This window comes from Phaeodactylum tricornutum, chromosome 16 (genome assembly GCF_000150955.2).
Source record: "Phaeodactylum tricornutum CCAP 1055/1 chromosome 16, whole genome shotgun sequence".
NCBI classification, from domain to species: Eukaryota; Bacillariophyta; class Bacillariophyceae; order Surirellales; family Neidiaceae; genus Phaeodactylum; species Phaeodactylum tricornutum.
Window position 1 is genome coordinate 142594 of NC_011684.1, and position 25299 is coordinate 167892.

The following is a 25299-nucleotide window of genomic DNA, read 5'->3' on the forward strand; positions in this document are numbered from 1 at the left end:
AACAGGGATGAATGATACCGTTCATATCAATGTACAGATTGTCGCATTCTAAACCGCTAGGATTGGGACGCGTCGAATCGAAAGGGAGACGAATGGAAGAATCCGGACCCGCGAGATGGACCCGATCTTCCAACACATCCTGCACAATTTTGGGATACTTCTCCGACAGCCAGCGGTAAAAGGCCGGAACTCCCATGCTGTTTTATCTCGCGTACCCGCACAAACTCTACTCAGGGCTCCGTAGCTGTAGGGGTTTCTTACCAAGAACAACAGGACAGCGTAGAAGGGGTTTAACGCATTTGCCTACAAGTGACGGAGGATGGATCATGGTGATCGTTGCTAGCCGAAAGACGAAACACTCGAACCGCAAAAGCGTTGGTTTTGGTTGGAATTCGCGACACTGCGACACGAGCAGCTTTTTTCGAACGGACCAAGCCAGACAAGGAGACGTTTCCATTGTACAGTGTCTGATTTGCATATAACCTTAACGCTTTAACGTCCTTTGTTCAAGTTTGAAAAGTCAGCGACGATCCCAATAAGACAACCCTCACACATTCCGAATCCAAGCGGAACGACGAAAGCGATCTCGTGCCCACATTACACCACTACCTATAGCAAACACTTTACTGGTACTGTTGCTACCTAGCCAGCGGCGTTGACCATTGCCGCCTATTCCTATTCGCACCTCTGCTCATCAGCGATACTCGGATCCGGTTCGAGTTGAGCCACAACCTCCAATAATACGTTACCGTTCGGCATCGCGAACGACGTATGCGCACTCGCCGCCAATCGCTGCGGGACGAACTGCACCAGGAGTCACTAGACAACGACCGTGCGTCGTCAACGGCTTCGCTCCCCATGTCGGCATCCCGACGTTCACGGCCTCCTCCACCGCCACCACCACCTTCGTCCCGAATGGTGGCGGATGCTGCACCGACCAACCCGACCGGTGCCAATCCTCGTACGACTTCCGCACCCGTTCGTACCCCCCACGCATTCAGCGCCACCGCACCAACGGGACGATCGGCATCCACACCAATTTCGGCATCCAACGCACGCTCCGCTTCGGAACGTTCTTATCCACAGCAGGAGCCGCAAGCTGCGGACGCGACAACAACAACAACAACGACCCTGCCGATGCCCCACCGATACAGATACCACCCGTCGAGACGCAGCAGGCACCGCGGACGCAATCAACTTTACCGCAATCGCAAAAGGCAGGCCTCCAACAACCCATTGTTGCAACCACTCCTGCGACCATTCCTGCTCGGACCTGGATTCTGAAATTGCGCGTCCCCTCCCTACACCAGCAACAGCAGCAGCAGCAGCCAAAACACTCGCCACCAGCTCCACGGGGTCAGAATGCGCATCCAACGCCATCGTCGCTACCTCCCGTTCTGCAAATTCACGTGTCACCCACAATGACGAGTGCAACCTTGGCTTCGTGCATTCAACAGGCTACCACACACCATTCCTACTTTTTGGGGGACCCACCGGTGGGATTGTTTGACGTGGCCTCTGGCGTCTTTGTCAGTCTCGATTACTTGTTGGCGGCTACAGCGACGTCAACAGCGGTTCCGAACAGGGAAAGTATGGAAGATAAGGAGCGAGATTTGATCCAGAACAGCACGTACACCTTGTATTGGGCACCGCCGCCACCCCCTCCGATTCACATTCCGTGGTATCACCACGTAGAGATTTGGATCGCTATACTTGTACCTCTCCTAGCCATCGTGATGTATTTTCAAGCCGCTTCGCTTTGGTATTGGTGTCATAGTGTCTCTACAGCAGTCTACCGCTGGACCATTGAACTGCCCTTGCAGGAGTTATACCGCCATGGCCCCTGGATGGTCGGTTGGGAGGGCGAATCGCTTCCTCGCATTTGCGCCCGCATTACCTATCACGGCGACGCTGCCTTTTGGAGCCGCAATCTAGAAGAATGCGAGCGCATCTACGATGCCAAAGAAGAAGCTTTCTTGCGCATTGCCCGGCCATCCGTCTACATTGTGTTGGTGGTGCTCGTCATGTTGTTCGCACGGTGGCTGGTGGCGGAGGCCTTGCACGTTTGGGCCGACCGAGACCGCCGACGCGCGGCAGCGTACCGACAAAGGCACCACGGTATGGATGCTGACATGATGGAGACTTACCGGGCGTGGCAAACCTTGATGCGGCAAGTACAGCGCGCGGTCACGCCACCGCACAAATCAGAGTCTGTACCACCCGCACAGCAAGCCGAACAATCTTCCGGTAGAACTCGATAGCGACAAAGATAAGTCTCATTGCTAAACACAATTTGGCAATTGTTACCCACCAAAGAAACGTCAAATACCATGCTTCGATTGTACATACCCATGGATCATGCTAGCTTATGCAAAATAAAGCGGATCTAAAATGAAGTTTGAATGTGTGCCTGTATGCGTAGCTCACGATCATGTTATGACGAGTTTCACTCCAAAAAACTTATCTTGCTCAGCAAGGCTGGCAGTGTACCAGATCGTCATCCCTGTGAAGCAAGATGCGAGAATGCGTAGCGACGAGAGAAGTACCTACACCTTACGTGAAGTTCGACAAAGACCCAATTGTGATTTTTGTAACGGTACACAGCTCACTTTCTGACGCGATTCAGTCGAGTAAGAGAGGCCCTTATCTCAACAAACACCCTCTGTCCATCCCTGCAGGGATCCCACTAGCGGACAGGGCGGTATACAATGATTGAGATCAGAAAACATCGGGTTCGGAGGCGAATTAACAGCAAGGATTGACTCTGCTACCTCATCTTCCGGTCGCCTATCATAGAATTTCTGCTCTGACTGGCGATTGAAAGATTGGTTCGAATGGCAAAGACAATCCAGGTAAAGGAACTACTACCTACTACCTTCTTATTACATGGCGCTTTTACGTTATCGAGGAAAACGCCCTTTTCTCGTGAACATTTTTTTACAAACCCTATAAATATAAAGCAAAGTTACGTAAGCGTAAGTTGCGACTTTAAGTCCTTCTTGCACTTACAATTTGACAAATTCATTTCAGAATCATTGTAAAACAGAGCGGTCTTGACAATATAACTCATGGCCGTGTGCGCTCGGTGGGTATAAAACCTGACTGTGAGTCATTACGGAATGACTCAAGACTGTCAAAAACCTTGACAATACTCACATTATTTCAATTCTGCAACACAATTTGATAAAATTCAATATTATCCTCTTTTACTATTTAGTTGTTTGAAAATGGCAAAAAGAATATATAAGGTATCACACTATGACTATACTGATGACCGTTATAAGTTTTGGAAAAACGCCAAAAGAGCACCTGACTATGAAAGTCTTTCGAAACATTCTTTCCAGCAGACTTTTTGCTCTCTATCAGCATCTTATTCGACCGATATTCTTGGGATCTCGCTGGTGCCATAATTTGTCCTAGCGATCGTTTGGGCTCTGTTTGAAGTAAACTTACTACTTAACATTATGATATTCAACATCGGCACAGAGACTTCTGATAAGCAATACAAATGGATCCGATTGGCCATGCTGCTTGTGATTGCCTTGGCTGGAACCAACGTCAGCCAAGCTCAGCGGGTAAGTTCAAGTTCGCTGTCGTCCCCATTGCTGCCAGAAGTTAGCCAGACCAACGCCGTACCCGAAGTGGGATATGCTGGACCAGTTTCATTTGAGCAGCAATATCGTCGCACTTCCCAGAGGCATCGTCGTCTAATGAAAGGAGAAAGCCCGACGGCTGCGAAGAGTACCACGAGCCCCAAAAGTCCACAGAACGCAGAGTCTACCAAGAGCCCAAAGAGGCAGAAAGGCACAATGAATGGTAAAGGGTGCCTGCATACCATTTTTGACGACCCCAATGCCTCCAAAAGCTCCAAGAGCTGCAAATCCGAGGCCCCTTCGGTAGTCACAACTGTTTCGCCGATTGATCTGAGCGATTCTCAACCAATTGATGCACCCAGCAGCGAGCCTATCGAAATGCCGACCGTCTCGAAAACGCCCTCTGATGCATTAAATATAGCCCCGACGTGCGCTGGGTCTAAATCGTCCAAATCGTGCAAGAGTGACAACTCCCCAAAGACGCCGAAATCGTCGAAGATGCGTATTCGAGGATAAAATTAGCACACCTTTATCGCCAAGCCTTAGCGGCATCCAAGAAGAGCTGTGATCATAAAATCGAAAACTCGAACTATAAATCTTTCTAGAGAGGTTTTTCAAAGTAACAGGAATATTCGAGGCTCCTTAAAGTTAATCGAGATTGGCCCCTTCCAAATAGTTACATTATTCTATGTTCCAAGTAGCGTCCTTATGTTAGTATTAAATACTCTACACCAACCATGTTGTTTAGGAACGACCATACCACGATGACAGCACCGCTTCCCGTCTGCTCAGCGAAGTTAAGCATCGTCGGGCTCGGTTAGTACTACGGTGGGGGACCACGTTGGAATCCCGAGTGTTGTTCTTTTTGGTCATTTTTTGACCACGGAGAATTCCTCTTTTTTTTGTTTTTGGCCCACAGTAGCATTCCGGGGCGCTAACAGCTGGCAGGGAGACTACCTATTTATTGTAAATAATGTGCTTCTTACAAAACAAGAAAACGAGCGTCGGCACAAGGCTATGAACCCGATGCTACACACAGCTGAATCCTTCAATTTCTTGCATACCCGTCTTCCTACGTGAGCGAGTCACAGTGATATCGTAAAATAAAACATTTATGCAGTGAAGTGTGTAAAAAAGGGATCGTGGTTCGTATCGCAGGCGATGTTTGGGTACGAGATGCATTCCTTTCTACGAAATGAGCGACATGCCAGAACCGCCCTGTGCAAAGCCCATGGGATTACTCATCATGCCACTACTACCATTGTCGTCACCCTTGCCGTTCATCTGATCCTGATCTTCCAAAGGCATGTATTCGGCGAGAATTCCGCGGACTTGGTCCCGCATTTCCTCGCGACTGCGTTTATATTGCCATACGCCGAGCCCGCTAAAGAGTGCCACGACAAAAAGCATGGAGGTGGCAAAGGTGTGGGTTGAGACTCCCGAGTCCGTGGATGCGTAAGCGGGAGATTCCGAGGTACACTTGCCGGTGCGGATGCAGCCGACGGGATCGGGACAGGCACTGCACTGGGTACACTTGGCCGGGGCCGTGCCCGCCAAGTACCCGGCGCAAATGGCGGTAAAGACGGTGGAGGGCTGCATCGCGCCGCGAATGACGGCCGTATTGACGTAGGCTGTGGGGATGACGACTACACCCTGCTGATATTGCAAATCTATTTCTGTCTTGAGTTTGGTGTTGACCACGTCCTGTTTGGTACCACCGCTATTGCTCATGCACTCTTCCACGGTGTCGCCGTTCACTTTGGAGTGTTTGTAGGCGTCCTTGATGCAGGCATCGTCGGCGAAGTAGTCGGCCGCGCTGCATCGCTGGTTGAATTCGTTGACGTAGTCCCACCACTCTCGGCCGATGCCGTTGGCCGCACCGTAATGACTCCAGATGCAGATACGACGGAGACTTTCCCGTACTACGTCACCTCCGGAAATGCCCTTGGTCAAATCATCGTCCGGATCGGTGGCGCAATATCTAACGGTACAACAAACACACGGTAGTAATGGGGACATAACACGAGAATATGTGTGAGGTTTTCCTATCGGTGCGACCATTTTGCATACGAGGGGACCGACATTGACGCACCTTCCCGCGTTGGTACAGAGCGTGAAGCAGTAATTATCTCCGTTGGGGGCGTGGCATCCGGACTTTTCGCCGTCGTGAAGGTACATGTGTGGGGTAAAGTATGCCTTGTCACCAAGGGCGATGGCGACGTCCTTCCAGTCTCGAATAAATTCGGCGGAGATTCCGTCGGAAGGGGACGTCCACAAGTCGTACTCGACGCGATCATCGGGTGAGGGAAGAGACCAGGCCATTTCGGCTTGGACGGGCCTATTTTCCTTGACTTCGGCAATGATTTTGTCCGCGTCGGTTTTGTAGAGCAAAAAGCTGGGTATGGAAATGTCGGCGCCGGATCCGTCGTCCGCCATGATGGGTTCGGTCATTTCACAGGGTGCGGTGGGGTTGGCGGCGGTGCAGGTTGTGTCGGAACAGATGCAGGTGTTGTCGGCAATCAAGACGCCCGAAGCACCCATGTGTTGCGCGTTGCGGACCTAGTGTGCATAGAGAAATATGTCGTGGAGTGCGTGAGTACAAAAGTCGCCATACGAAAAACGTTGGATCGAATGAGAGAAAACGAACAAAGCCGCACTGAGTAATGTCTCGGTCGGATCCTGACCATGCTCTTCGCCTACACACACAAAGAGATGTACGTACCTTTTGCACAAAGGTGCAGTGTCCGCGATCCATCATGAGCAAAAAGGGCGACGGGTAAGGTTTCATACGAGTACCTTCCTTTTCTCGTGCGGGAAAGCCTCCACTCATGTCGTCGATTTCGCAAAGGTCCGAGTTTGTGTAGTAGACATTCTGGACAATCGATCCCCCGTAGGGAGAAATTCCAAAGAGCGCCTCCCGGTGCCGGTATCCTCCTTCCTGGTAAAGCCGGTGAGGGACCTATAGTGCAGTGAGTGAGTGAGTGATTTGAGGGAATGCGTGGACAGTGTAGAGTAGTTTTGTCGTGTACGTGAGTGGGCATTTGCGTCCAGAAAATGCCTGGGACGTTTCGAGGCACGAGTCGTATAGAAAGACTCCCTTGGTCTCCGTGCTCATCTACGCCTTTCCGCTGGATATCGACAGGCCAGCATCCTTGCGGTGTAGTAAAAATGCAACCATAGCGCGCCACGACGCGGCACGATTCATTAGAAAACTTACGTGGATCATGAGTTTACTGGAATTCGAATCCGCGTCCGTATCCGCAGGAATTTCCGCCGCGAGACTCCTTCCCACTCCCCATACCAACCACACGAACAACGCACTCGTGTTTTTCATCATTATCGAATCCCAAGTTAGCTGTATGAATGAATATACCTGTGTGTAAAACAGGTGTGAGTTTTTGAACGAGACCAATGTTCGTATCACGAGATATTGCGGTTGGGAGTAGTAGATTGCAGTTTAGGATTGCCCAAGCTGCAGAACGAACGAGCGAAGTTTGTTCCGGGGAGGAAGAGGGAACGCGACCGAGAGACCGACAGAGCTCGACGCGAAGTTCTACTAATCGCGAGCAGAGACGACACCTCGTAGTCGTTGAGAGTGAGTCGACCGAGTCCACATAAATATATACGAAAGGGTCGCGTCCAGCGCGTGTGGCAGTCGATCAATGCTAAGCAGGACGGGTTAGGGTACTGGTAAGGTGATGCGGGCCCCGTTAACTCTGTGCCGGGTCCGCGTGTCCCCGTTCCCGCTTCCGTACGGAACCGGGATGCCAACACAGTCCCGAACGATGTTCGCGATCGACCCATCCCCTACTGCCGCCCATTACTAGGGTTAAACGTGGCGTCGGTTCGTAGGACGTCTCATCGACTTGTTTCTGACTCATTCGGCGCCTGTACTTACTGTAAAAAATTGGAGAAAGATACGACACTCGGATAAGTTAGTATTCCCCGGATGACCCCATCCGTGGTTGCGGCCAACTAACTGTTGCTAGTCTGTATTATTCCGGTCTAATGAACTATTGAACGGTAACAAATAGTATGTAGACTGTGTGTAGGATCAAAGCCTCCCGCACCAGACCTTGGAGGTATAGTTGTTTTTGTAAGTGTGTATTGCTACTGGATGTGTTTGTATGTAATGTATATACCGTATGTACGCACATGTGTGTGGGAATACCAAAACACGGTACGGACCCCCCTCATCCGTTACCAACTCAACGCCCATTTTGTCGAATGTTGTGCACACAGATTATTTTGACTCGACGTGGGACAACAGTTGAGACCGTTAGACCGTTTCGTCGGTGGACGGGACCGCCAAGAGTGGTTCCTGTAGGGCATCCTGGACCGTCGCCGCTTCCACGGGTCGGGCTGGGTTACGACGGTCCTCCGCGTGTTCGTTGTGCGTCGCCGCTCCCGTACTTTCGCCGGTGGACCGCCGCCAGGATTGAATGTTGTAGACGAGCGAAATCACGAGCGCGAGCGTGAGCACGTAGGTGAGGAAGACGAGAACGATGTTTTCTACGTCGAATCCGTAGGCGTCGTTGGTGACAAAGGTACGTTCCCGAAGCCCGCCTTGGGCGGCTGGTGGCGTACAGGGCAAGTCGTCGACGCATCCACGGATGACGACGGGACTACTGTCGAAGCGTTCTCCGGCGTGTGTGGGATCGTGTAAGGAAATGGCGTAACTGGTGGGTACCAAAAAGGGGAGCGGTACAATCGTGAGACGCACACACACACACACAAACAAAGGACACAAAGAACATGCGAGAGAGCGCGCGAACGAAGGGTGCACGACGGCAGGCACAACTTACCTGTTGGTCACGGACTCTTGGTATTGGTAGGGTCCTCCGAGGGCAAAGGTGCGGGCCCACGAATCCCATACGTCGGGCGTATCCCCGTCATCGTTCGGGAGGAGCACCACCTGCGCATCCATCTTGACCGTGATCCGTTCGTTTCCGTAATTCCCCTTGGCAAAGGTAAATTGCATATGGGGGAGTATTGGTTGCAGGACGGGACGCTTCGTACTGTTGTTGTCGTCGTCGTCATCCTCCGCCACGTCGTTGCCCCAGGGATCCCCGGTCCGCAGTGTCCGATTCGCTTGCGTGCGTACGGTATGCGCCAAGGCGTGCGTTCCCCAGACGTACCGAAAGTCATTCGTATTCCGGTACAACGTCGCGTTGGGATGCGGCTGCGCCACGAGTTGACTGACGGCCGTGGGTACGTACCGGAGTTCGTAGGCGTCCATGAGCGTCGTCGACGCTTCCTTCACCGAGGCCGCCACGACACTGTAGGGTCCCACCCATCCGTGCAAATCCCGTCGGACGATGGAACGATTGGCGTCCGCGACGTATCCTTCCACTCCGACGGTATAAAAGACGGCGAGATCACTCCAATTCCACACCGTCGTCCCGTTGGCTTGGTCCAAACGACGACACGACGGAGCAACGACGTCGCCGTCGGTGGGTTGGTAGCAGACGGCGTTGTCGCGTTCGAGACATCCGTCCAAAGCGCAGCCGTACCCGCGGGTGGGATCGGTCTGGATGTGAACCACAATGTAGGTGGCGAGATGATCCGTCCGGGATTGTCCCGGACGATGGGGAACCTCCTTGCGGACTGTCCAGGTGCCCAGCATGGAATGCAAACGCCCGTAGTCCTTGGACACGTTCATCCTTATGCCGGTATTGTTGGTTAAGAATTAGTAATTACTTGTTCCTTGTGGGTTAGTTCGTACGCACACTGGTACCGCCGTTGTTGACGTAAACGATAGCTAGCTAGAAGCAATCCCACAAGGCAAGGATACCCGCAAACGATTCGTTGGGGATGCGTTCGAATCCTTAGGGGAGGACGCGCGAAGGATTTGGGCGAAGGGAGGGTGGGGTCGTCCTCCCACAAGTAGGGCACCGACAGGGTTTCGGTCGTGCTTTCCATATAGTGTGTGTGTGTGTGATCGTGTCGTGCCCGTGTGCGGGCGCGGTTTCTTTGGACGACCCCGGGAATGACGTAGTCGTGACGTAGCAAGGGGCTCTCGTCCACCACCGGTCGACTGGTGAACACACCCTGTGACGGACAATTCGATTCGGTGAGTTTCGGCACGACTGACTGTGTGACTGACATTCTGACATGGGGGAACCACGATTGTGTCTCGTACCGGTTCCCATTCCCAACGTAGGAAGCCCTTTCGCACGCGAACTAATGTAGGATAAGTGCGAGCATTTTTCCCGGTCCGCATCGGACTGTGAATGACTCTTTCTCATAACCAAAATGTTTCATGGCAGTCTACGTACGTCGTACTGTGATTGATTTCTACAAAACAGGAGTCCAGATTGGCCACCGGAACGAAACAAAAACCAACCCGTGTTCGCATCGCCCATCCGGAACGACTCTTGATCCCAGTCATACCTCACCCGTAGGAAAGGAGCCGTATACGACCTACGGCCATCTCTCCCTCGGTCTCGTGTGTTCCCACGGGTCACCGACACTTTCCCATCCACTCTCCGCCCATCGCAACCCGGACCCAAACAGATTCACCACACACGACTTGCCGTGGCATCGTACCAATCCCTTTTGCATCTACCAAGTAAACTACACACGCACACAACTACACACACATCCGTTTTTCTTTTCCAGTGTAGTTAATTCATGAATTCTTGGTTGCTTCTGTTTCTGTGGGCAATCGTGTCGTTGGCCGGGACTGCGATGGCCGCACCGGCGCCGTGGTTGGAAGGCACGTACGATCTCGTGCGAGTGACGGATAGCGACGACCACGAGGTTGCTTGGCCCCGGGAGGACCAAACCTTTACCCTTCGTCTCACCTCCGTCCCGGACGACCCCGACACCTACCGCTTGCACGTGAAAATTGGTAACAATATGGGGTGCGGCGTGCACGTCCACACCGCCACTACCGACGACCCGCGCAGTGGACAAGCCACGGTCACGCTGGAACCGGTCCATTCCACCATGATGATGCCTCCGGAAGAATTGTTCAAACTCGAAATGGTATTGTCCCGCGTTCTGCCACAAATTACCAGTATCGAACTCGACGCTGCTCAACAGCGTTTGACCCTCCGGGGTGCCCAAGGTACCCTAGTCGCCCGGACAAATGTGGAAACAAAAGTACCGTAGCACACAACGTGTGGAGGGATCCACGGAAAGGAGAAGGAACTACTAGTAAAATAATTACCGTTCCTTGGATACTTCTTTCCTTGTTTGGAGTCGTGGAAAGTGACAGTGAGACGAGTACCAAAATGATCTCTATTATCGTTCTGCATACGAGTAGACTCGTTCCTACGGGCGTGCACCACAAACGGACCTGGATTGGACCAGTATTGCAATTCATCCGTGGATACCCGCATGTCGTAGTCAGAGCGCTTACAGTTAGACACACGTACGGAGTTTACGGAAACTACGCGCAACCTACAACACACGACCGCTCCCTTTCGAGCTATCTGCCACGAAAGTCTGCGTTGCCGAGCTCTCATTTCCAAATGTTCCTCCTTCTTGATCACCCGTCTCACGAGGAGCTACCCGTTGCGAAGTTCGCTCGAGGGTACAGCCTTGCGAATGCGTTGCACGAATTCTTGGCCCCGTACGTGGTGATGGAACCGCCACATGACGTACCCGTGCACCATGCTTTGACTGCACAGGTACAGCCACTTGCGTGCCGAACTCGGTGACCCCGACGATCCCAGCAAGGCCGGTGTGTACCCTTGCAACGAAGTTTCCAAATCGCCGGTAAACGCAGTATTGCTGCGGCTGTCCAAGTTACCACCACTACCACCACTTTCATCCGTATCCAGCAATTGCGTTTTGGTTAAAGTCATGGACAAAGAACCAAAACTAGCATTATTGTGCTTGTTTTTCGGCGCGTTCCGTCGACGCTTCCGAGCGACGAGAAACCCACCCGCGATTGGTAAAGATACGGTACAGGTCGAATGCTGTTGACGCGCTCCCATCGGAGTCTTCGTTTGGTACGAGAACCGGTGCCCGACGCACGGCCCGAACGAGATTACGTTTTGATTAAAGATTCGATTCCGAATTTGCACACTACCGTCCGTCTGTGGCACAGCTCGTAGCAACCCGAAAGTTACCGTACCTTTGGTCAGCCACGATGGATAGGCGGACAAGAGTCGTTCGGCGAAACGGAGCAAGTCGCGATCGGCCGTCTCGACGAGCGAACGGTACAAGGGCGAAGACGTCGGAACGGCGGAACTTTCCTGCGCCGTCGCAACCGCGGACCTTCGATCGACCGCAGCGCGCCATACGTACGTATTCTCTCCCGGCCAAAGTCGCACGGGGCCCAGATTGACACCCTGTGGGGACGTGGAAGTAGTGGTAGTTGCGGGAGCCGCATTCACCAAGTACGAACAACTCCCATACGAGCACGCGGCCAAGAGTAGCACCCTCCCTAGCAACGTGATACCCCACTGCTTGCAGTTCCTCTTGGCAGCAAACATGGTAGGGGTAAAGGTATTCCTGTTTAACATGCAGTCTTGTTGTCTCGGTTCGCAAGGTCGATGCAGTGCTTCGAATACTGCCTTGGTGTCATCATCGTCGCATCCGATGTAAAGCGGTCGACACCTACCATCTAGTGTCTCCAATAGGGCTAGAAGAAGACCCGGAAATTCAAATCCCGTAGAAAAGATCGATCACGGCAAATAAATCGACTCGAGGTTGGTTCGGATGTGTACACACATCTTGGAGAATCGGCTCAACAAGGAATCGAATGTGCGAAAGTTTCCCGTCGGTCCCATCAATAGTATGGAGACAACCTGGATTCAACACAAACGAAGGCTACGGAACTCGGCTCGTGCCGATTTTTGCCGACCTAACAGTAAGCGAACTTCAACCGCATGTCGAGAGGAGATACACGTACATTGAGAGCCTGTGATTGTCGGAACGAAAGGAACAGCTTGCCCGATCGCTTTGGGCGCGATGCCCACGTATGCATTTTTTGCGATGGAAAAACGGTTGCTTTCGAGGCTCTTGCCTTGGACTAGAGTGAGCAACGAATTCTCTGGTTGAAAGTAAAGATTCTCTAGATTGGGATCTAAAATACTATAGAGCATGTTCACATGTAATCGATACAGTGTGTCTTCTATTGGCGTAAGGAGATATAGTTTTATGCACGGAGCAACATGCTCTGACAAGCTAGGTAGATCCGGACACGGCAGGCGTGGACTTGATCTTTTTCAACGCGTCTTTGAACTGTGATTTGCGATCAAGATGTTTGCTCAAGCCGTGTCCAAACGACCGGCGTTCCGCTTTGAGCAGTCGTACGTGGTGCTGCGATTCGGTGGACTGCTCATCGCCAAGATCCAACATAGGTGGTTGCAAGTACCTTCCGTGCGAATCTGGGTCAAATTTACCGCAAAACTCATTTGAGCGTAACATTCCGAGAAGTCTTTTCAGCTTATCGTTGTCGACGAGGGACGCCTTAGGGCAATTCTGTTCCGCAAGTCTATGGCGGAAGCGTTCGTGCGGAAATTCGTGAGACTGCAGGGGTGAAAATGCCGTCTGTGGCTGGCTTGGGCATTCTATCGCCGCAGACAGAGCTGCCGGGACATCGCCCCATGAAGCGTTAACTTGCGACGATTGAAAGCCCTCTGCTCCTTTGGATCGCTGCATGGTCATCCTGTATTGGAAAGAGAAGTATGGAGCTGTTTTGGATGACGCTGTGCAATTTTTTGGAAAAGGCAGCAAACTCTGCTGACTGTGAACGAAGCTGTGCCGTGGCAATGTCATTTCCCGAAGTTGTGCGTAGATGGCTGTAGAAAGTCGACGATGGAAAGAGCCTACGTAGTTGAGGTTGAACGATAAAGAACAGCCCTGACTAATATGATATTGAAGCGAAACCTAATTTGCTTTATTTCTTACCTACATAAGTAGAACCTATTCGTTTAAGAGCTAAATTTGGCGTTGAAGGTCAATCCTCTGTTGAGAAACAAGGACTTGAGCGCGGAAATCAAGCATGTCCACTCATTGTTCAACCTTTGGGAATGTGTTTTACCCGTTCTGACAACACACTGTCGTGGAATTCGAGGGAAGGTCATCTGTGTCAGCACGTTAACTTATATTGAGTATTTATCTGACGTGGGTTTCTCTCATCAACAATCATCATGTATGTCTAAAGTTTATATCTATGACATACCTTATCGCTAGAAAAATTAGATATCGTTATATGAGGGTCACGTACCGATAGAAATCGATGATTCCTTCTTCAAGGTGTTGGCGATGTCAGAGACACGCAAGCCATGCAGTCACGTCACCTGAAAACTGACCGAGATCCGAATCCGAACTCTTTCCAGCGGTAGAGTTGAAGTTAGCGGCGGACAAAGCCTACGGAAATTTCTAGATTTTTGGGAACCAATTTCGACGCAACGAAGACAGTCATACAAAGAGACAGAGCATGCGGCCAACGCCAGCCTTGGCAGAAACAAGAACTTCATAGTCAAATCGTTCCCAGCATCCTCTTCACTGTCAGGCATTGCCGACCCTTTCCAAACTTCCTTTCTTGTTGTGGCGGTCTTAAACTCGGAGCTAGACATTATGAAAGCTACGACCATGACCTGTGCTCTTGCTCTGATACATAGGACAAGCAATTGTCTTGCACTCCACAGGTCGTTGCCTTCCTCGTCGTTTATTACCACAGCGATGGGAAAGCGAACAACATCGGCGAATCTTTGGACGCACTATTTGGCCTTAACCTCTACTTCCGCATCATCCGCTACTGTTTACACGGATAAGGAAGCTAAGCTAATGCGAGATATTCTAGAACGTGTGCGGGCAGTGAATTATATGCCAACCGATATTCGGGACAGCCTGATCGATTTCCGAGTTGACGACTCGACGCTGGGCAAGGTCCGACCACAGGTGGCGGAGATGTTATGCAAGGTCGGTGCGGGGATCTTTGAATTAGCAGAAAGCGGAGGAAAAGCCTTTTTGACGTTGACATCCAGCGTGGGCAACTCCGTGGACGAACGATCCGCAGCGATCAATCGAGTGATGGAACAACTTCGTGCCGACGGTGTTATTCGTGGATGGCGCGGAGAGGTTTATCCCATTGGCGTTTCCTTTTACGAGCCCCACAAATTCGTTATCGAGCGTGCCGCCGTACCATGGCTGGGGGCTATTGAATACGGCGTCCACGTCAATGGCTTGGTACGAACGCTGTCGGGCGAAACAAAAATGTGGATTGGGCGTCGAGCAGCGGATAAATCCAAGTACCCTAACATGCTGGACCACATTGTGGCCGGTGGACAACCCGCTGGTTACTCTTTGATGGAGAATGTCATAAAAGAGTGTATGGAGGAAGCAGGAATCCCAAAAGATGTAGCTTTGGCTGGAGTCCGACCGGCTGGTGCGATTAGCTACGAAACGTACGATCCGAAGAAAGATATCGTAACTCGCGCCGTGCTCTACAACTATGATCTGTATCTATCCGAAGACTTTGTACCGCAGCCTGTTGATGGAGAAGTCCAAAACTTTATGCTGTGGTCGGTCGAGCAAGTTCTAGAGGCCATGTCGATGGACTACGCCGATCCCATCAAGCCGAATTGCTATTCTGTGATTATCGATTGGCTCCTCCGGGAAGGCCATTTGTCACCGGAAGTCCCCGGCTATCTAGATGTTTTGCGAGAACTACGCAGCGGCGACTGCCGATAGCGATTGCACGCTTTACCAAGCCGTGTTAATTATTCCTCGTGAACCTACTAGTCTAGACGCTGCAAATCTATCTATTGTGGAATGTTTTCTTTTTCAGTAGTCGAATTGCAAGGTGAGCTCTCTGCTGTTCTGAGCCAAAAGCTGTTGTTTGGCTTTGCTTTGCAGTTAATCGCTGATCAAAAGCGACACTTGCTGCGACAGCGGGCATTCACGTAAGCATAAAAGGAGGTCCAAAAATGGCGGCTTCGAATTTGATCAAGACGCTCCTATGCTACAGCGAGATATTCCACATGTGTTGCCTTCGCTGCGCTGATCCCAACAAAAAGTTGGCAATCTGCCAAGTTTTTGCGTTCTGGCTTTGACCCTTTATAACGGGTGACTTCGGAATTGTGTTCCGATGGAGCATTTTCGAAGAGATTCGTGAAAATGCTGTCTAGCCGTAGAAGAAAGAGGACTATGCCACGCTTCCTACCTATCATCTCTTTCCAATAGCAATGTTGATCATCTGAAAACGCCTAATAAATATTATGTTCCAAATCACAGAATTCCCGAGTTGCGAATGACACGCCTAGAGGTCATGCCCCATCGACCACTACCAAAAGTCCGTTGTTGCGGATCCACAGTTACTCCTTATCGTCGGCGGGTTCAGCCCCTTCGTCGCCGTCGGCTTGATCACTGGTCCACAGCGTCAAGTTGTCGCGCAAGAGCTGCATGATCAGCGTCGAGTCCTTGTAAGATTCTTCGTTGAGTGTATCGAGTTCGGCAATGGCGTCGTCGAACGCTTGCTTGGCAATCTGGCAGGCCTTGTCGGGAGAGTTGAGGATTTCTAAAGAAAGAAAAAGAAAAACAGCAGAGCATTAGTCACAACGTCACTCAGGAGTGTGCTCACGAGGTCTATCGGTGTGGGTACGTACCGTAATAAAAGACCGAAAAGTTAAGCGCCAGTCCCAAACGGATGGGGTGGGTGGGGGGAAGATCGGAAGAAGCAATGCCACTAGCGGCCTGGTAGGCATCCAAAGCGGCACCCGCGGATTCCTTGCGGGTATCTCCTACCTGGAACTCGGACAAGTAACGATGGTAGTCACCCTTCATCTTGTAGTAAAAGACCTTGGCTTCTTCCGAAGTCGAATTGGGGATGAGCGAGTCCTCGATAATTCCGAGGATGTCGTTGCAGATCTCGACGAGTTCGGCTTCAATCTTGGCCTTGTAGTCCTTGATGATGGTCATCTTGTCGGGATCGCCCTTCTGTTCGATGGACGTGACGACACGCCACGAAGCACGTCGAGAGCCAATCACGTTCTTGTAGGCCACCGAAAGCAGGTTGCGCTCTTCAACGGTGAGCTCCTGCGGCTGACGGGCAACGTCCTTCATGTCCGTTACCATTTCATCGAAGCGCTCCGCCTGTTCGGCAAGCTTGGCCTTGTACACTAGAGAATCACGATCCATGATGATATTGTCGGTGCTTGGGAATACCAAAAGAAAGTTGGAGCAAGTTGCACTGTAAAAAAGCGAAGCCTCTGGGTTCAAACGCGTTTGTGGCGTGGGATTGCGAGGAGCTCGGTTGTCTGGCACTGGCAAGTCGTGAGCTGTCTCACGCTCGCCGTTCGCTGTCAACACACCCATCTGCCAGCGACTCCCCCCCCCCGTAAGGGTCACCCGCTGTGCCGTACGCGATGCGGAAATGACCCGCGGACGCCTGCGCGTCTCCCCTACGCGGAGAATGTCTCCATGACCCGAATTCCAAGGGGTTCCGACAGACACTCCTGTCCAACGAATTTTGACCACGTGACGCGCTGTTTCCGTGTGGTCCGGGGAAACGATCCTGACATTCCCGCCAGCCCCCCGCCGCAGCTGCCACGAGTCCAAGTAGTACCCGGATATGAAACGGATCTTTGTGGCTCTAGCATACGCTGGCGTTACCAGTTCAAGTCCCGGTTCGTGTCAGTTGGACTACCATCGTAGAGAGACTCATACGTGTTCAATATGCCCGTCTAGCAATGGATCATGGGAGTCTAACTGTCAATGGTCAAGATGTAATGAAAGGTCCTTTGCCGATCTACCCGTCTTTCCAAAAGCAGGGTAGGGTCGAGTAGACAAGTAACGGAGCAACTTACAGTTAAAAGTTATAGTTGGTTGCAACCTGCTGTGGAACATACTACATAGGCGTATATACCAGCATCGCGCACCCTGCCAGTCGCTATCTGCCGATTGCATCTACTAGCTAGAGCAGAACTGCAGTACGATAAGTCGAGGACCCAGGTATTCATTGGTATCTTTTCCGTATACAAATTCCAAACGTTATTTCCTCTTTGACCGCGGGTTGCAAGTACACGTCTCCCTTTTTGTTTCCGTGCTATACTCTACTCTCCCCAATTGGCGATACAAGTTCAACACGTCAGCTTCTACCGTCGATCCTGTCCAACCCCCGCGCACAAATCGTCTCGGATGCGCGTGGTTCCTCAGCACTCCCATGGGCGTACATACGCATCTCACATACCATCGTACTGGGATGTGTTGACGGCCACGGCGGTGGGCCGCGCCGCCGGCTTGCGGTTATCGACGTCCCAAATTTCGTCCAGGAGGCCGTGCTCTTGACAGTACCGTAGCATATCGGGGGGCAGCATCTGCTGCAGCGTTTCTTCACTGGCTTTATTCCTGGTAGTGGTAGTTATGGTATTCAGTAGTGCGAGCCACAAAACATTGGAAACGTACAGGGTGAGAATTTCGTTGTCCAAGAGAGAATAATTTCATCAACTCTTTGCAAGACACACGCCCAAAAGTCCAACATCATTGCTGGTGTTTGCTACGTACATTCCGAGTTGGTTGAGTATCATGTTGTCGTCGTTGATTTCAAAAGGCGCGCTGAAATCGAACATGACATCGGTCAGCTCCCGACTCATGTTGCACTGTATGACGGCGGAGGAGTGCGTATTGACGACAATAAAGGGGAGCGGAATTTTGTGATCGTTAGGATCGTTCGCCAGTCCACGCGCGTGGTTGTGTTGTACGAGATTGCGAAAGCAAACTTGCTGCGTGAGCAAATGCTGGAGGGCTTCCCGTTTGCGGTGAATTTCTTGCATCCGAAAGTCGCGTTCGCGGGTAAGCATTTCAATGTCCTGATGCGCCGAGCTCGGGAGACCTTTCCAGACAATGGCCTTTTTGTCCTTGGAAATGATGTCCATCGCCATGAATACGTTGAGGACGTCGTAGATTCGCCGGCGCACATTCTTCTCGTCGAAATTTCCGTGGGGGTTTTCCTTGAGGAACTCCTTCTTGACCGTGTCCACAAGCTCGTCCGCGACTTCATTGTAACTCGTTGTGCCCTTTTCTTCCACCTTTTTGCAGACCATCTTACTATAATAGCGGAGTCCCTTGTAGGGTTTGCTTCCCACGTCCCGGGAAGAGGCGGATGCTTCTCCCGCGAAACGCTTGGAGGACGGGACACTCGAGGTTTCGGGGGTCGATGGCCTTTCCGCCCCACCAGCCAAGGATCCCGTGGTCTGCACGATGCCTTGAGCCGCAACCTCTGCCGCTGCCGTCTCGACCGGTGGAGGTCTTTTGCGACTAACGCTACTTGAAGGATCGGTCGACATTCTCTGTCGTGTTTCTCGGAAATACGGAAAGTGTCCGGTAGAGAGAGCGGCCGACTGTAAGGGGTGGATGTGAGTGACGGATTCAAGGTGCCGAAATGGCTAGGCTCGTATTCTAGGCGCAGCATCCGGGAACGTGGGTTGCCGCTGTGACTACCGGAGCAAGACGCCTTCCCGCCAAAAATCGAGGAAGACGAGATTACTGGGACTTATCATAAAATGTGCTCTCCCATAAAAGTTGTTGGTACTTACAGTATTGGGCACCATGAAAGGAATATATAATGCTGTTATATTCATTTCTACGTATCCATTAATCACATTGTTGAAAGGCTTGTTGAGGAATTCCAGGGACCTCCACCCTACGTCTAGATACAGGACACCCACTAGTATTTACACTGTAAATCACAAATTTGTTGAGTTTGTGATTCTAGTTCTTGGAGAGCTCAGGGTGACCACACCAATGTATAACAAGAGGGCGTGTTCAAAGTGGACCCCCTTATCTGCTTTCGGATGCATACTTTTTTTGCCGTTAGTTTCACCTTCCTGGAAATTTGTCAAACCGACACAATGGAAAATGCTTCTGGGGCCTCCAATTGGGACAATTTTGATGCTGTTTCTGGCCCAGTGTCTTCTGGTCCCTGTTTTTAGTGTCTCTGTCAGCTGCGGTGGGTTTATCATCTACTGGAGCAGCACAATCTTCTTTTGAGTCCGCCAAGGTGGGTTGAGTGATTTTGGCAATTTTGCGTAAAAAACACTTGTGACTGCAATCCGCAATTAGACCATTTTTTGGAGCTATGATGACTTGTGATCTTCTGGGAGCTGGAAATCCCAAAAAAGAAAGACAATAAACTTTGACTGGATTCCTTTCTACTGGTACAGGCAATGTAGTAGGATTGAGCTTAGCGGGAAGGATGTGGGCCTAATTTCCTTTCATGGTGCCAACTACCATTAGAATTAAATTTGATCCTGTTGCATCTTTAAAAAGCCCCAGACTGTCGCTATTTAACAAGCAAGAATGGCAGGAAACGTGTCAAACATAAATCTTAATTGGTACCAGTTGAGTTTTGGGGAGATATTTCTGGTATCTATGCCGTTTGGGTTTACTTTTTGTTCCAAGCCAGTCCTGGTCCAATATGCAAGAAATTGGTGTTACCCAAAACGGAAACCAAGGGAGAAGTACTCCCCACAAGACAATGTAACTACTACTTCCAATCCAGAAGACCGTTTTCAAAAGCGTACCAGTCACTTGCTGGAAAGCTGAAGCAACAGGACTGGCAAACTCTGTTACATAGTACAACCAATATGATAAAGTATAGCCATGCAATACTGCAATTTGCCACTAAGGTGAGCAATTGTCATAGCTATTGTTGACATTTGACTAGCATAGTGCCTAGCTCTGAATATTGGCCATGTTTGCCAGCCTTATTACTGTCCCAGTTGTCATCTGTACAATGCTGCGGATAGAGGCAATGTTTTTCGGGTCATTACCGGATGTCATTTGCGAAGGCAGTGCAAAGTGACACGTGTGTGCATCTAAGGATGCAGCAATTGTGACACGCAAGACGACATGTCTTGCCAACCAAGAAATCATCTATACATAAGCGATTTTCTCTATTATGGTTGTCCCTTGAGATATAAAGAAAATACCTTCTCCACGTCTACAAACTGGGATTGAATCAAAGCAGATAAGTCTGCACACAATCAAAGGGTCTCATGTTCATCTGCATTCATTTGCAGTCATCTGGATTCTGCGGGATCAATGCATAGAAGACAGTTCAGAGGCTACGGTCTCCTTGAATACAATTGACCAGAACATTACTATCCCAGTGATGTGACTATCCGTGGAGAGTAGTACTGATTCTACTGAGACTCCTAAGGGAGCTCCAAGGGATTTGTTTGCACTCAAAAAGATTACATCCATATTTGTCTCTACTCACAATTCTAAATTCAGTCGAGGTCAAACTGTCACGGTACACTACCTTGCGACGTGTCCCTCGGATGTATGCCACTTAGTATGGAAACCGCAAGTGTGAGCCAATCCGATGGGCGCAGCGCTTACGTGTCACGTGTGGAGTTTGTGTCGGCCTTATTGCGCAAATTCACCGTATTCGCATTACATACGGAAGTCATTCGTATCCGGAGTCATGAATACAGGATACATACAAATGGCAGTTAGGAAAAGACACAAAACCAGTCTCACAAATCACATGACAAGTAAGGAGCAAGATTCATTACTCACCCTGGGATTCTGTATGGGATTTACATTTACAGGTTTTATGCACATGTGGTCTCACGGTATATACCCGTCCTGAGTGTCTTTGAGACATTTATCTCAAAACAAGTGTGTCACAAGCAGAAATTAAGTGTATACATGTTTACTGCAAGTTGTGTACATGTCAGTGGAATTGGCCTTATTATATGCATTCCTATGTAATTATGGCATAGTGAGAAGATACATGGGCAAAGATTTGCAGTATTCCCTACTTACTTTGAGAAGGCTCTTGGTTAGTATGGAGACTTCAGTTGCACCAAAACTCCAAGGAATCAATTGGATTCAACAGAAAGAGTCATTTGGATGGAAACACAAGGGAAACAGATGCAAATTGACAAGACCCAATTTTCATACCATGTGTGTTACAAGAGATACTTACAATTCCTTGATAAGTATGCAAGAACGGATTTTGCATTATATGGATACTATGGTGAGCATGGAAGATTCAGGTTTAGTTGGTGAAGCTGCCAGGACTGCAGTCAAGTTTGGATATGATCTGACAAAAGGCACTAGTTTGTAGAATCTAATCTTCTATCATTGTTTTTTGAGTTCTTTGATCCGTACTGCCTTTGTTGCATAGGTCCTTGTATCCGCTGCCTAACCCAAGGGGAGCGTCGCCAGCGAGTAGAGTTTTACAGTCCCTAAGCCCGCTTAGGTGTATTGCAGGTCGTTCGTAATAACGCCCACAAGTCTTACCAGACTCTGTTTCTAACAGCGTTTTGTCCCACGGTGTACAGTGGTGTATATCGTGACAGATTAACAGTCTTGATTTCTCGTCAAATCACTGCTGCTTGTCGCACAGAATTTGGTAGACACAACCTTAAGTGAGTCCGTAAGTTCCTTCCAGATTGACTGGTCTGAAATTACGATACACTTCCTTAAGGCATTGTCGGACAAGGTACACACGGTACCCAGTTCGATAATTAACGCTTGCACGTGTGTTTGTCACTGAAAGTGTCAGAGGTATCTCTTAAATGAGATATTTATCGGTTTTCTGTGACTCATTCATTGTGAGCCGCGACCCTACTTCCTCGGAGTAACTGGTGTCGAAAACCTCTTGGAGTCTCCAGGGTTTGTCGACAAGTTTCTTCGTGACTACGGGTTTCTCCGGCTGGGTGAGGTATTTGATACCAAAAGGCCCAAGGACCTCAACCCTGATTCCGGTTGGGATGGGTATACTCACCGGTTAATAAGAGTACGGGGGGCAATCAAACCCTCGATAGTTACTGGTACGCAGCGTTGAGCGCGGCTGTAACACTGCCACGTGACAGAAGTGAGTGTACCATTGCTAGCTTCGCTCACTGGTGTAGGGTCATTTAACGAAGTCCGCCCTAGTTACGGCGAAGGACCCGAACCCCCTAAGTATTTTCGGATTTCGAGAAAGCGACCCATTCCCTTCCTAGAGAGTCATTTCTCTCTCTGCGGCCATCATGGCATCGTTTGCACAACCTGTATCAGACGAAACCGTTTTTGCCCACTTAACGGACAACATACTCAACCTTTCTACGGCACACCCGATTCGTTTCTGTCTTTGCTTCAACGGATATGATAAACTTGGGAGTTTTCTTAGTATCGTTGAGAATGAAATCGAATCCCTTCGCTATGTGTTACCTCCTACTGAAGACGCAGTGAACCGTCAATCAACTGGTTTACTTATGGCACACCGACAGCTCCTTCGGTATTTCTTCCGTTGGATTGATACCCAAAGTAACACAAAAGGTGGACCACTTGACAATCTTGATTTGCTCTCTCTTGCCAGAGATGAATTCAATTTGTACCGAATGTTCCCTGGCGACCATTTTTCGAGTCTCCCAGAATTTTCATGGCCTCATGCAACTGCACTGGTGACTGCTGATTTTCGTGACGATTCAAAACGAGAAAATCTATACACTGGCAGTATAGCTGAAGTTTTGGAGGATGACCATTCCCCCAACACCTCTCACCACTTGGCAACCAAAGGTGTGGATCAAGTTATTGAACCTAAGCATGAAGTGCATCAGAACGGAATTTCGTTGTACCCAGAGCACCATCTTCCTTCAGTTGCTTTGGTGAAACATCATCTACCAGTTGACTCTGATGAAGTTGTTGTGAGCTGCAAAATTGTGAACAGCATCACTGTACAAGAATGTTTAGGGAAAGCCCATCAGGACACTGAGCTTACCATTCATTCAGTTTCTTCTACAACAAGTACTCCTGTTGTGCCTACGAAAAATTTGGTCAATCAAGTTCTTTGTCCCAGTGTTGCAAAGAGTACTTCATGTATTCCTGAAACAAACAAGAGTTCTCTCCTTGTCTCTGTCATGAAGTGTGCTTTCACCACTGGTCTACTTTGTGTTGCATTTAATTCTGCAAGGGAATCAGGATGCTTTCAGAAGAGACATACCACCATGGTCTACAACAGCATTCCTCCTGATCCTGGAGAAACTCAGATGGCAGCTAGAAGCCAAGCTACCATTGATTTCAACAAGTTGGTTGATCCTCCCAGTATGTTTCTCATGATGGGTTCTCTATGGCATGATGCCAACCCACACAATAAAATCCGAAATTGTGTGGAGGAGTTACCACCAGAACCAGATCCCAATTTCAGCACTCCCATTCTCCATGGTTGTTTTGAGAATTGTTCAATCTTGCATCAAGGAAAAGTTCATTTTATTCCTCTCCATGTTTTTGCAAAGTGTGAAACTTTATCTTGCAAGGCAGACAAAAGGAAAATCATGGAATTGTTTGTTTGCAACAAGAGTCTATTTTTTGATCATCATCTGCTTGCCTCAAAATCTACTGCAGTCATGCAAAAGCTATCTAGTTTTTGTGCATTTGAAGCAGCTAACTTTGAAATTGCTATCAAGCCTGCTGCTCCAAATTTCATTGGCTTTTCATATTTGGTCTCTGTTTTGCATCTACCTATGCATTATACCCCAGTAACAGCCAGTGACCTTGTTCTACCTGAAGCTCATCCTAGTACACAGGATGGGGAGAGTGTCAATTCTGGTGTACTCTTGAGCACATCTAGAATGCTGAGCAGAGTGTCCTGTGTTCAAGTTGAAATCATCTTTCATTCTACTACACAGGATGTGGAGATTGTCAATCCCAGTATACTCTTGAGGGCATCTAGAAGACTCAACAGATGTTCCATGCAAACATTGTCCTGCCATTGGCTTTGCTAGCAAAAATCTGCAAACCTTTGCCAACCCCATGATGATTTGTGACCTAGATTCTTACTTCAAGGCACTTGAAGGTACAGTTCACCCTGCTTACCACTATGCATTCCTTGTAGACCTACTCTGGATGCTCTGGGGAGCTAGTATTGAGGAACTCTATATGTGTGGCCCCACTATGCTCAATGCCTACATGAGCAATAGTCAACAAGGCAATGTCAGTGGAGTCCAGTCCCTGGGTGCTCCTAACTATGGGGAGCAACATTTGGTCAGCAAGTTCAAAGGTTTTTTGCTGATGCCTTGGGATCCTGGAGGACCCAAGCCACTTGTGAGGACAACTAGTATGAAGCCAACTGTTTTGAAGGCAAGTACTAGGCATTCCCCAGCAGCAAAGAAACAGCCTTTTATTGGAACATTGAAAAGCTTGGCAAACTGCTCTTTCTCTAAAGTATCCCCTGGTCAGCCCAGCATTTTGGATTTATGGAGAGATTACATTGACATAGTGCTTCAAGTCAGTCACACAGCAGTAAGCTTGGAAGCCTTCCACCTGCACAGTGCTTGCACCACATGCCATGTTTCCATTTCTACAATGAGTGACAAGTTTTGTGATACTGGAGGCATGTCCTGCCTTGGGCAGATTGCTGAAACCTCTAGTGTTTTGAGATTTCTTCTTGCAACAGACACCTCCAATCACCTTCTCTCAGGAAAGGAAAGTGTTCTCCTGTTTGAAGATGAGGCTTGTATTGTTCAGAATCCCTTTGGTATCTTTCTTTCAGACAACACATCTGTTCTCCTGTACCCAGATGAGAGTTGTGATGTTCAGGCTACAGGATGCATTCTTTGCAAAGAGAAATGTTATGTTACTACATATCATTTTAGTACACAGCCAAGCTTGGACCCCATAGGACAGTTTCAGCTTCCAGACTCAGTGAGGTTGTTGAATGATACAAGACAGGCCAATGGGGAGTCTTGTTACGGAGTACTACCAAAGCACAACCGTAGGACAGATCGCTGTTAGGACAGTGAGTGGTAAA

General features: G+C 49.6%; 8 protein-coding genes across 8 annotated transcripts; 3 read left to right on the forward strand and 5 right to left on the reverse strand.

Moving 5' to 3' along the window:
• Window positions 1-771: 771 nt before the first annotated feature.
• On the forward strand, window positions 772-2261 carry PHATRDRAFT_48083 (predicted protein; the record flags this gene model as incomplete). The annotated part of the gene is made up of 3 exons (XM_002182444.1): window positions 772-961; window positions 1087-1681; window positions 1778-2261. The coding sequence occupies 3 exons, from the start codon at window positions 772-774 to the stop codon at window positions 2259-2261; spliced, it is 1269 nt and encodes a 422-aa protein (XP_002182480.1).
• Window positions 2262-4558: 2297 nt separating this feature from the next.
• PHATRDRAFT_48084 (predicted protein) lies at window positions 4559-7011 on the reverse strand. The gene is made up of 4 exons (XM_002182587.1): window positions 6811-7011; window positions 6316-6552; window positions 5686-6152; window positions 4559-5574 (listed from the first exon to the last, which is right to left on the reverse strand). Exons 1-4 carry the CDS (start codon window positions 6928-6930, stop codon window positions 4782-4784), a joined length of 1617 nt encoding a protein of 538 aa, XP_002182623.1. The 5' UTR covers window positions 6931-7011; the 3' UTR covers window positions 4559-4781.
• Window positions 7012-7872: 861 nt separating this feature from the next.
• PHATRDRAFT_48085 (predicted protein) lies at window positions 7873-9255 on the reverse strand (the record flags this gene model as incomplete). The annotated part of the gene is made up of 3 exons (XM_002182588.1): window positions 7873-8272; window positions 8399-8791; window positions 8813-9255. 3 exons carry the CDS (start codon window positions 9253-9255, stop codon window positions 7873-7875), a joined length of 1236 nt encoding a protein of 411 aa, XP_002182624.1.
• Window positions 9256-10105: 850 nt separating this feature from the next.
• PHATRDRAFT_48086 (predicted protein) lies at window positions 10106-10776 on the forward strand. The gene has a single exon (XM_002182445.1). The coding sequence runs from the start codon at window positions 10227-10229 to the stop codon at window positions 10707-10709; it is 483 nt and encodes a 160-aa protein (XP_002182481.1). The 5' UTR covers window positions 10106-10226; the 3' UTR covers window positions 10710-10776.
• Window positions 10777-10818: 42 nt separating this feature from the next.
• Window positions 10819-12101, reverse strand: PHATRDRAFT_48087 (predicted protein). The gene has a single exon (XM_002182589.1). It carries the CDS (start codon window positions 12068-12070, stop codon window positions 11108-11110), a length of 963 nt encoding a protein of 320 aa, XP_002182625.1. The 5' UTR covers window positions 12071-12101; the 3' UTR covers window positions 10819-11107.
• Window positions 12102-14558: 2457 nt separating this feature from the next.
• PHATRDRAFT_14808 (predicted protein) lies at window positions 14559-15248 on the forward strand (the record flags this gene model as incomplete). The annotated part of the gene is made up of 1 exon (XM_002182446.1): window positions 14559-15248. A coding segment is annotated over one exon (690 nt), but the record flags the coding sequence as incomplete, so codon positions are not given.
• Window positions 15249-15883: 635 nt separating this feature from the next.
• PHATRDRAFT_5651 (14-3-3-like protein) lies at window positions 15884-16694 on the reverse strand (the record flags this gene model as incomplete). The annotated part of the gene is made up of 2 exons (XM_002182590.1): window positions 15884-16074; window positions 16163-16694. Coding segments are annotated over 2 exons (723 nt in total), but the record flags the coding sequence as incomplete, so codon positions are not given.
• A 1379-nt stretch (window positions 16695-18073) lies between these two features.
• DP2 (e2f-dp) lies at window positions 18074-18619 on the reverse strand (the record flags this gene model as incomplete). Its single annotated transcript, XM_002182591.1, has 1 exon — window positions 18074-18619. A coding segment is annotated over one exon (546 nt), but the record flags the coding sequence as incomplete, so codon positions are not given.
• Between the last annotated feature and the right edge of the window lie 6680 nt (window positions 18620-25299).